The sequence below is a fragment of the Theobroma cacao genome, chromosome 1 (genome assembly GCF_000208745.1).
Source record: "Theobroma cacao cultivar B97-61/B2 chromosome 1, Criollo_cocoa_genome_V2, whole genome shotgun sequence".
NCBI lineage: Eukaryota > Viridiplantae > Streptophyta > Magnoliopsida > Malvales > Malvaceae > Theobroma > Theobroma cacao.
Genome location: NC_030850.1, coordinates 29,232,007 through 29,243,730, shown reverse-complemented (window position 1 = coordinate 29,243,730; position 11,724 = coordinate 29,232,007). Strand labels below are relative to the sequence as shown.

The 11,724-nt window shown below is 34.1% G+C and overlaps 1 protein-coding gene across 2 annotated transcripts; it reads left to right on the top strand.

Annotated features, from left to right (window-relative positions):
• On the top strand, positions 4,547-8,524 carry LOC18613286 (serine/threonine-protein phosphatase 6 regulatory ankyrin repeat subunit B). 2 transcript variants are annotated; one of them, XM_007050452.2, is made up of 8 exons: positions 4,547-5,084; positions 5,216-5,365; positions 5,581-5,730; positions 5,869-5,958; positions 6,487-6,600; positions 6,714-6,971; positions 7,257-7,603; positions 7,708-8,524. In XM_007050452.2, exons 1-8 carry the CDS (start codon positions 4,583-4,585, stop codon positions 8,317-8,319), a joined length of 2,223 nt encoding a protein of 740 aa, XP_007050514.2. In that variant the 5' UTR covers positions 4,547-4,582; the 3' UTR covers positions 8,320-8,524. The 2 variants fall into 2 exon arrangements, with proteins under 2 accessions (XP_007050514.2, XP_017971919.1); XM_018116430.1 differs by having other exon boundaries at positions 7,254-7,603.

Genomic DNA, 11,724 nt, shown 5'->3' with positions numbered 1-11,724 from the left:
AAAAATTAACGAAAATGCCCCTGTGAGCCAGAAAATAATATTTTATTGTTCTTATTTGAAAATGACTTATGATTTTTTTGAAATACGAGATTTAATAACTGTTGCTCACCGGGGAGATGCGAAAGTTGATGCTAAGCCTTGCGAGGTTTCAATCGGCATTCGGGGTGAAGAATGTCTGTCGAGGCCTCGCGGCGGTTGTCACGGGCCCGATGGGGAGTTCCGGGTCGTGACATAATCATGTATCAGGCTTAGTGAGAGCATGAAAATTGTTGCGAATTCCTTATTTGTTAAATAATTTTGGGTTAGTAAGTCAGGTCCATAGAATCAATCAGTGTAGTCTTTGAATGAAAAACAAGCAAAGACTACAAAACAAATCATAAGCTTAAAAGATGCACAATGATTTACAAACTTCAAATGATATGGAAATTAGAAGTTTATAGAACACAAAGGCGGACTTAGAGATTTTTTTGAGTGGTGTTATAGCTAAAGTGAAATTTGTCTAGATGAGTTGTTTTGAGAAAGTGAAAAACACAATCAAGGATCAAGAAGAGAAAGCATCGTGCGGGTTTCAAGAGTATGACTTGAATTTTTGAAAAGGGAGAGTGTTTGTGTTTTGACTTTTTTAATAAAATCTTAAATTATAGAAGAATTTTTTTTTGTTTTTCCATGTAGTATTTAAATATTAGTATATAAATTACTTTTTTGATTAATTTATTTTGACTTAGAGTCTTTGACCCCACTTCCTAAAAAATTATAAAAATATTAGTAAATTCATTAGTATCATTAACTACATAAAATTCTAGTATAAGTAAAATGACAAGAAGAAAATGGTCAAAAGACCTATCCAGTTCATATATTCTTCAATTTTGCTCAATTTAGTCATTTTACTCAAAATCAAAGCAATTTAGTCCCTTGATTTTGAGAATTGCGTCAATTTAGTACCTACCCCTAACGGCATCCAATTTTACCATTAAAAGATGATGTCAGTATTGACGTGTCATATTTTGATGGTGTGGTGTTGAGATGATGACGTGGCATGCCACGTTGCACCGACTGATGACATGGCAATGCCACATGTCACTATTTGATGACATGGCAATGCCACATGTCACTATTTGATGACATGGCAATGCTGACGTGGCACTAACATGTTGACATGTTAATGTCACGGGGTAGATAAAAAATTTTTTTAAAAAAAATTCTGTTACATTATAGGGACTAAATTGAACAAAAATATATAGTACAAGGATTAAATTGAACAAAATTGAGATGTTAAGGGTCTAAATTAAAAAAAAATATTTGAAAAATATAAATCTTTAAGTAAATTATTGATATGCTTATTAATAAGCCAAATATTTAAGTATAAAAGATTTATGGTGTTAAAAAATATATAAATATATTTTCTTACTTGATTATTTGCTTCTAGAATATGTAAATTAACTTATCTTTTTTACAAAAATTAAGTTTGAATTCTCCTTCTATAAAAACATTTTGAAAAAACTTCATGCATGAAATCAAATTTAGATAAATAACTTATATTACGTTAAAATAAAATAATATAAAATGACTAAATAAATTCTTTTTTCTTCTATTTATAATAGTATAAAAATTTGAAATTTATTTAACCTAGTTTTTAACTTAAGCTAAAGTCAAATTAGCAAAATATGTTGATTTAGTTTTTTCTTTTAAAAAAATAAAGAACTGAGATATGGAGTTAGCGATAATTATAAAAATAATTCCTCACTCTGACTCACTTAATTTAGAAATGACAAGCCTCTTATTATAATCATAGAATCTAAAGTCCACCCTTTTAATTTTTAATTTATTTTTTATGTTTTTATTTTGTTTAATATTTCAAGTTATATATTTTAAGTTGAAATTTTCTAGATTAAAAACTGCATTTATGGTTGATAAAGTTAAATATAACTATAAATATTTTTTTCATTTTATTTTATTAATAAATTTTTGTAAATCCAAATTAATAATTTAAATTTAAATTTAGCCAAATTTGATTGTCGTATTTGAATTTAAATAAAATTGTTTTATACGAAATTTTAAGTAAATTTAAATAGCAAATTTAAATAAAAGGTAAATTAGATAAGAGTTGAATAATTTCAAAAGAATGTGTATTTGTAAATTGTGAAAGTTGCAATTAAATCAACATTTTTAGTAATTTTATATTATTTTATTTTAACGTAATGCAAGTTATTTATCTAAATTTGACTTTAGGTATGAACTTTTTTGAAATTTTTTTTTATAGAAAGAGAATTCAAACTTAATTTTTGTAAAAAAGATAAATTAATTTACATATTCTAGAATTAAATAATCAAATAAGAAAATATTTGTATATATTTTTTAACACCATAAATCTTTTACAGTTAAATATTTGGCTTATTAATAAGCATATCAATAATTTACCTTAAGATTTGTATTTTTTAAATATTTTTTTCAGTTTAGTCCCTCAACATCTCAATTTTGTTCAATTTAGTCGTTATACTATATATTTTTATTCAATTTAGTTCTATGACGTGGCAGAATTTTTTTTGAAAATTTTTTTGATTTGCCACGTGGCACTGACATGTTGTTAGTGCCACATTAGTACTGCAACGTCATCATATAGTGTCATGTGGAATTGCCATGTCATCGCTTATTGCCACGTGGCATGCCACATCATCATCTCAACAGCACTTAATCAAAATGTGACATGTCAATAGTGACATCATCCTTTAACGATAAAATTGGATGTCGTTTAGGGGAGGACTAAATTGACACAATTTTCAAAATCAAATGACTAAATTACTTCGATTTTTAGTACAGGTATTAAATTGATAAAATTGAAAAATATAGAGACTAGATAAGTCTTTTGACCATAAGAAAATTCTAGAATTTCAGCAAATGAGTGGTGTCATGTGACGCCACTTCACTTCATATAGGCCCGCCCATGGTAGAACATCGATGTCATCTAATCATAGCATTGAGTGCTTTTGCATAAGTAGAGCTCTCATCTTCTTTGATGTCTAATGTACTTACTATCATGAGTCTTCAATTTCATTCCCTTTGTTCTTATGGTATTAGTATGTAAGATCACCTTCTTAGCCGATTGAGAATATTTGGTCGATGGGGTATTCTATTTCTAAAGCTTATTTATCATATATATTAATCATATTCGATAATTTAACATATTTGATAAAAGAGCTTCGGAAATAGAATACTCCAACAACCGAAGATTCTCAGCCGACTAAGGAGATGATCTTACATATTAATACAGTAAACATAAGGCGATGAAGTTGAAGGCTTTTGTCACTAGGTTCGGCGTCAATCCTCCACAAAATTTCAAGGCATATGAGGCATTGAAGGAAAATGTGCATCAGATGGAGAACTATTTAATGAACTACATGAAATGAGTATTATGAAGTGTCATTTAAACCAAAACAGTGGTTATTGAGCTCTTCAACGGCAGAAACTTTCTCTGCAATCTTTAGCTTTGCATTCGAGTGGTGTATGAGCTGCCATCAATCCAATAACGATGTCTAATAAAAGATCCTTACTTAAGGAATGTTAATTAAATAAAGAATTTGGAAAAATGGTTAAAAATTTAAGAAAATTAACCAAGGGAGGCCAAGTAGGCATATATAGAAGAGAAAGAATTGTATGGAAGGGAAAGTCAGGGAGGCCCACCGCCCATGGTCCTTGACTCCTTGCTGCCTGCCCCCCCTTAAAGCTCCCGTCGCTGCCTGCATGCTTTTGGTAAAATTTAAGGAATTATGCATTTGCTGAGCAGAATACGGCAATCGAATACAGGAAAAGAAGTTAATGTCTGACAAAGTATAACAGCGGGCCAAGGGAAGCATTCTACCCAACAGAAGTTGATTATGCTTTACAGTTTATGCTTTCTTTACTTGTTACTATGCGTAATACCTTGCTTGTAAGTTGTAACTAGACGAGGCAGCTTCTTCCTCATTGATAATTTTGGGTTTAGGAGATCGAGGATGTTTAAAGTGTTAATTGATGTTGTACAATGACGGCTACGCTTGGCGGAACTTGAATATGTAGGCCTTGATTGCTGTTTCGTAATAATGGCGATATCACTTTAATAAAATCTGGCGAGGGGTTTAATAAATGTTTGAGTTTATTAATTTACTGTGAAATAATTGTTAATGTCATGGCAATTGCACAAAATATCAGTTTGTTCCCTGAACGCCGGACTGTTTGTTTCTTAATTGTCTCGTGTCTTCATGTGTATACATAGGGCATTAAGAATATATCACATAGTGGAGTTGGAGATTGATGCTTAAAAATTGCCATTCTGAAAAGCATGTGATTGCTGTTTTTTTTTTTTTCTTTTACCAATTTTGTTCTTCCTGAAGTCTCAGAATTATTCCTTTCTTGCAATTGGAAAAACCACGAGCATTCCTTTCTTGGCTCTGGCATGTCCCCACTTTCTTTTCCTTATTTTAACAAGCAATTGGTAGCAAAGTAACTTTCACAGATATTACCCAGAGCATCAGTTCGTAGTAGGTTATGAAAATGTTAAATATACGTTGTCAGTACTTCAGCTTCCACCGGGAAGAGGAAGAAAGAAATGGATTCCAGCATCAGTATAGAAAAACAATTGTTCAAAAGTGCCATGAAGGGAGAGTGGGATGCTGCTCTAGAAATATACAAGAACAACCCAACGGTTCGTGTGGCCAGGATCATTAGATCAGGGGACACAGCATTGCACATTGCCGTCTCCAATGTCCAAGAAGGCGTTGTACAAACGCTGGTCGATTTGATTTCCAAGCAGAGTGAACCCAGGAAGGCTCTGGAAATTAGAAATGAGCAGGGGAATACCCCTCTGCATATTGCAGCTTCGCTAGGGAATGTGAAGATGTGCAAATGCATGGCTGAAGCAGACTCATGGTTATTGCAAGTTCGAAACAATGATGGAGAAACCCCTCTCTTCGTGGCCGCTCTTCATGGCAAAAAGGATGCCTTCCTATGCCTCAACTCTTACCGTCAAGACAAAGAAGCAGGCTATTCTTATTGCAAAAGGAAGGATGGTGAAAATGTTCTACACTGTGCCATCTCGGGAGACTATTTCGGTGAGAATCTCCAACTCTTTTTTTGGAAACTTAACGTAGTTGTTTATGTGGTGTAGAATAGAATTTCAAACAAACTGGTTGTATAAATTAGTTTCTCTAGTTTCTGTCCTAATGATTGTTGTGCTCGACAGATTTGGCATTTCAAATCGTTTACCTTTATGAAGATCTTGTCAACTACGTAAACGAGAATGGAATATCACCCCTGCATCTCCTGGCTACCAAGCCTGCTGCCTTCAGAAGTGGTAGCCATCTTGATCTTTGCAGTCGGCTCATATATCATTGTAAGTGCTATTGGTAACTATCAAGATATGAAAATAGTCCATCTTTTCCTGGTCAAAAAAGCATAATAAATTCATAGTTTCATTTGCATTTAATTGCTCTTATGTTCTCCCATTGCCTCTTTTTTTTTTTTTTGTGTTCTTTTTTCCATTAATCTTCAAAAATTTCTTTCTAGCAACGAAATGAAGCTTAACTGGTACTGGATTTTATTTTGAAGGTATATTTGTGGATGAGCTTAAGGTGGATCCGTCGTTTTCACATTCTTCAAGCTATGATGAATCCAGGGGAGGGATGAAATCTAGTTATCCAGACAACTACGGCACATGCATGCACCTGTTTCACTTGCTAAAGCAGCTGGTTCAAGTCGGTACGTAAATAAATCATTTTTCTCTTTACTAGGAGACAAGTACAATCCATAGGTTGATTTTATCTTCTTATTACCTACTTATTTTGTCCTTTTGCCAAAATGTTTATTTAACACTTCGTCAAATTTATCACATTTTAGTCACAAAAAGTTCACAGAACAAAAGCCAACAAGGAGACGCAGTTGGAAACCTTGAAGCGCCTAAAGTTACCTCCAGAGCAGGATCAAAAGGTGAGTAAGCCTAATTATGCTCTTTTTCTGACGGACCTCTCTCTGATCAGTAAGTAAAGAAAGATAAGAAATACACAATGAATCCGATGCTAAAATAAAAGGGAAGAGGAAGGTGGATCATACGTTGCTTAGCTGCACTTACATATATAGCTATCCTGACTTTGAGACCTAATACTATGACGCAATTCGCTAAAACTTCAAATTATTTGTTTTGCCTGGCATGTTATCACTGGACATAGTATTTCTACTTCAACTTTTTAGTGAAATATATAGAATTCAAATTAAGAAACCCGACAGCACTGAGCATCCTTAGAAATCATCTGCACATCTCAACACAAGCAAAAGTTCAGCATCATTACGTGGTGCTCTTGCCCAAAACATGTTTAACAGTAAAATGACCATAAGCCTGCAACGAAAGATAAGGCATAATGTTTAGTTTCATAAGTTTATCCCTACTGACATTCTAACTCATTCTAACATGCTCTGCAGGCATCTCATGGAAGTAATCTTGTTTTGTAATTTGTACAGGAGACAAAGAACTCCATAGACATGAAGGACATCAATTCTTTCCTCCCAATTATGGCACCTTCATTGATTTTCTGAAGTTGCTATCCAAAGCAATGTTAGTTATACTAGGATTAGGTAAGTCTCTTGATTAGCTTGATCGGAGTTGGGTCTCTTTTATTGGCTCATAATAGCTATTTATATGCATAATATAGCTCCTTGATAGTATTTCAATGCTGGCTGTTTGCAAGGATCGGGAAGAATAAGGAAGCTAAGGGAGAAGAAAGAGAAGAATACTTGGGCTGTCCAGATCATGAATGAACTTCTCCGATATGCTTCTATGTACCAGTCTGAAGACAATGACACCAGACTCCAGCTATCGTTGTATGATCACGATGAGACAAAGCCTTATGAACTTACTGAATGTGGCGATATTAAGATGCTTACCCCAACCGATGGTTCAGATTTAGCTAAACAACAAGAGCAAAGCAAGGAGAAAACGTTTGAAGGTAATTCTCTCGCTTCCCTCCAACACATTTATACACACATTCTCAGAAACAATTAAGCTAATGTTTCTCCCAAATTCTAAAATATTAGTTACACATCAATGTTATAACTTACAAAGTAATTTTTACAGTCAAATATGACCCTTTTTTTTTTTTTGTTATTATTGCCTTTCATACCAAAATTTATAACATAATAAAATAGTACTAAAATTTAAAACTAAAGAAACCTCTCGTTGGTTTGGTTTTAATTTGTTGAGCACTGCAAAAAAAAACTTCACTTACTAGCAGGAGAGAAGGAGAAACACAAAGGCGTAACAAAAGGAGAGACACCAATATTAATCGCAGCAAAGAGCGGAATCACTGAGATGGTGGAGAAGATCCTAGAACTTTTTCCTGTGGCACTACATGACATGAACTCGGAAAAGAAAAATATAGTATTATTGGCAGTGGAGAACAGGCAACCGCACGTTTACGAGCTGTTGCAAAAGAAAAATATCATGAAAGATAGCGCCTTCCGAGCGGTGGATCAGAAAGGAAATAGTGCATTGCACCTAGCAGCAATGCTGGGAGACCATAAGCCTTGGCTCATTCCAGGGGCTGCTCTACAAATGCAATGGGAAATCAAGTGGTATGAGGTATGATCAGATAAATCAGCATTGGGTAATAAACTTTATATTTAGTTTATTGTATCATCAATTACTATGATTTTGACACCGTGAGCATTCTTTGTTAAATGCAGTTTGTCAAGAAGTCCATGCCTGTCCACTTCTTCGCTCGTTACAACAAGGACAACAAGACCCCAAGGGACATCTTCACCGAGACACACAAAAACCTCCTCCAAAAAGGTGGTGAATGGCTAACCAACACTTCCGAATCATGCTCCGTCGTGGCTGCATTGATCGCAACCGTGGCCTTCGCCGCATCAACAACCGTGCCAGGCGGGGTCAAGTCAGAAAATGGTAAACCCACTTTCGAAAATCATCCAGCGTTCGAAGCCTTCGCGATCTCATCTCTCATTGCTCTCTGCTTCTCCGTCACAGCCGTGGTGATGTTCCTGTCAATACTAACGTCTCGGTACGAAGAGAAAGATTTTGGCAAAGATTTGCCCAGAAAGCTTTTGCTTGGGTTAACGTCGCTGTTTGTGTCGATAGCTTCGGTGTTGGTGTCTTTTTGTGCGGGGCATTTCTTTAATTTGAAAGATAAGTTGAAAGATGCTGCGTTTCCAGTGTATACGGTGACTTGCCTGCCCGTCACTCTTTTTGCGATGGCGCAGTTTCCACTTTACATTGATCTGGCTTGGGCTCTCTTCAAGAAGGTGCCACAGCGTAGCGACAGAGCTATTGCTCTTTGATGTCTTGCAATTTTCTTCCCTGTTCTTTGTTCTTTTATTCTGCTTCTTTTTTACTTTTTTTAATCATGTTGAACATGTTCCTACTGGCCCACTAGTTAATTTGGGGACAGGGACTGGAGTGACATATACATGTAGCATGTTTTCCTATTCATGATGATGCTGTTGGAAAAATTCTATGAGCTGTTTATTCATTTTTTGAGAAAAAAAAAACACGAATTTGATGTACTTGAATTAGAAATGTATAATCATTTTATGACATAACAAATAAAATATGGGATAAGCGATCTTGTGTACTTTCTATCATCATTTAAAAGTGATATCTTAAACTTTCCATGTAAATTAGTTTAGTTAATTTTTATTTTTTTAATAATTAAAAAAATAAACTTCACTTATATTTCTTGTTTTTCTTTTTTTACATAACACTATATAATTTTTTTTTCAAATAGCACCTTATGGATATCTTTTTTCCATTAACATTTTGTGAATAACTTTTGTTCTTAGATTATTAATTTTACTTAGTAAAATTATAAAAATATCCTTTAAGTGTGAACAAATAAACTAACTTTAAATTAGTATCAAAGTATTTGACTCATTAGTTGGTGCATGATTTTCTTACTTAAATAGTAGAGTTCGAATCTCTCTTCCTCAAATTAAAAAAAAAAAAAACTAACTTTGAAATTTTTTTTTTGAATGGCAAGAGAATAATATTAAATCAAAGCCGTAGAAGGCAATTACAAGAAGGAACTGAGAGAGGCGGTCCCATGAAGAAAAGCTTACAAAAAACCCAAAAAAAATTTAACCCCGAAAAAAGGAAATAACATGCCATCACAATCAAACACAATAAATCCAACCATCAGAAATAAACCACAAAGTTAAAAAGAGCACTTAACATGGCCAAAGTGAAAAGGGATAACAAAAAACCATAATCACAGCAAGCTTAATTTTCAGCAGAGGAGTACACGCCACATCAACATAACAAAGTTGAGAAACAATTAAACTTGATAGTCCTAGCTGTGGCAAGTCCATCGGCTAAACTATTGGCCTCTCTGTTGATGTGTTTAAAAGTTAACTCCCTGGTCGTTGCTTTACAAGCTTCGAAGCAGTTGGAAAGATTCTTTATACGCCAAGGGACAATGATGTGGTCAAATGCTTAGGAGATGGCGTTTTTAGAATCGTTTTCAACCAAAATGGTGTAGGAGACCCAAGGTGAAGAAAAAAAGAAGGAAAGACCTCAATTGATAGCAAAGAATTCAACAAAATTGGAGTCTTCAATTCCGATGGGAAAGGAGAAAACTCCATTGATGAAGCTATCATGGTCTCTGATAGCACCACCAATTCCAATAGGGCCAAGTTTACCAAAGGTAGATCCATCCACATTAAGCTTGAAAGAGCCAAGAGGTGGCCTTGTCCACTTATTGACAGGTTTAGCTTTGCATTTCTTATTCTTAAAAGTGATTTTGCTAGGTTCATATAGGAAATGAGAAGAAAGTATGTCATTGAAAGGTCACTTGCCTTTACATCAGTAAGCTAACCTAACTATTTAAGATGATGTCTTGGAGTTGACTCATGTCAAAATGTTTACCTTGAAAAAGAATTCCGTTCATACAAAGCCACATAGACCATAAAGTAGAGAAAAAAAGCATGTACCAAATCTTAGGAGACCTTGTTGCAGGCTTGCTTTTCTACCATGAGTCAAAGAAAAAACTAGTTGAGGGTTGATCCAAAATGAATGGATTGTCCATTACTTAGGAAATATCCAAGATTAGCAGTCACCGACTCATGAAAAGCATCATCAATTGTAAGAGGGTAAGAAATATTTCTCCAAAGAGTAAACGCCTTACTAGATGGAGCAGTGGGAAAGAGAACCCTAAGGTCAAGTTCACATTTTGCAGAAATTAACATGTATGTTTGGTGATTTTATTAGATAAAACTACCATGTAATCTCCTATAAGAATAGAAATGACTCAAAAAATATTAATTAAGAAAACATACCTTCAGACTACTATTTTAGATAACAAAATTCATATGAAAAAAATTGACGAAGTATATCCTTCAAAAAAATTTGAACATGTGAAATTAGTTGACTACAAGAATATAATTTTTTTTATTTTCTTTGATCCATGCAAATAAGGGAGGTTTTATTTTATCCCATTTACATATTATTTTTCAATTCTTTTGATTAATTTTCCATCATAGTTTGCTTCAATTATTCTCATGAATCAAATTAACATGGCCTTAAAAGTCTATATATTAGCTTTAGTGGATAGGGAAGAGGGTAGTTGGGGAAGGTTACCTAAGTTGATTTAGGTTCAAGATCTTAATGATGTGGTGGTGGCAATTGGGAAGTGATTCGACTCAACTTCTCAAGGTGCTTACTACGAATGCCAAATGGAAAATGCTTCGCTTCTACTAATGATTTGATTAAAGTAGTGGTACGTCACTTGACAAAACAATTTATAACTTTGTGTTTTGTCATCTACTACAAGCCTCCATTACATTAGTTTGTTGGGTTGAAGGCGTTTGTCCGTTCGTTGCAAGAATATATTGCTTGGCTTGATAAGGATTAAAGGTCTAAAGGAGGTTCTTGACTTTATTAGTTCTATTTAACTAACTTGAAATATATATATATATATACTGTATATCAGTTTTTGTGTTATTATTGATATTGATGATTGTATTACTATAAATATCTAACAATTTGAAATCATACTAAAATGATTATGATTGTATGATCATAGATTCAATTAGTCCACAAACCGTACCATGCTTTATTTAGAGAAAATTAAACAAGACAAGCTCATATCTTATCTAAAAGAAAATAATTAAAAAAAATCCCATGAGTATTGTTCTGGTATTTATAATCAAATAATGGGAATAACAAGAACAGCTCGCAAACAACATCACTTAGGAACCCCAAGCACAATTTAAAACTCGAATACAAAGTAATGCAAGGACAGGGAAGAGAAAAAAAAAAAGAGAGAGAGAAATCACCATGCAGAAACCATCCATAGCCTCCTAAGACCTGCAAGTCTATCAATTTTCATTGATCTATTTTTCTCGTTTTGTGTTTGTCGTAACGTGCGGGTCCCGGGAACCCGACCGCTATACGATGAACTGTGAAAACTCACTAGAAAATTAAACTAGGAGTCGCCACCAATCTTTTTTTTACTTAGGTGTGATTGGCCACCCATTGACTCGATTCTAATTGATGAAAACTTAAATTAATTTTAAGCCCACCGAAAAAAACCCTAAACCGGCCTACAATTTTCTGGATCTAGGTTCGGGAGTACGGTTACGCCCGGGGAAGGATTAACACCCCTCGGACGCCCATTCCATAAACGGTACCATTTTTAGGTTATCCTATTGGGCTTTAATTTTTAATTTCACTAGATTTCCTTAATTATT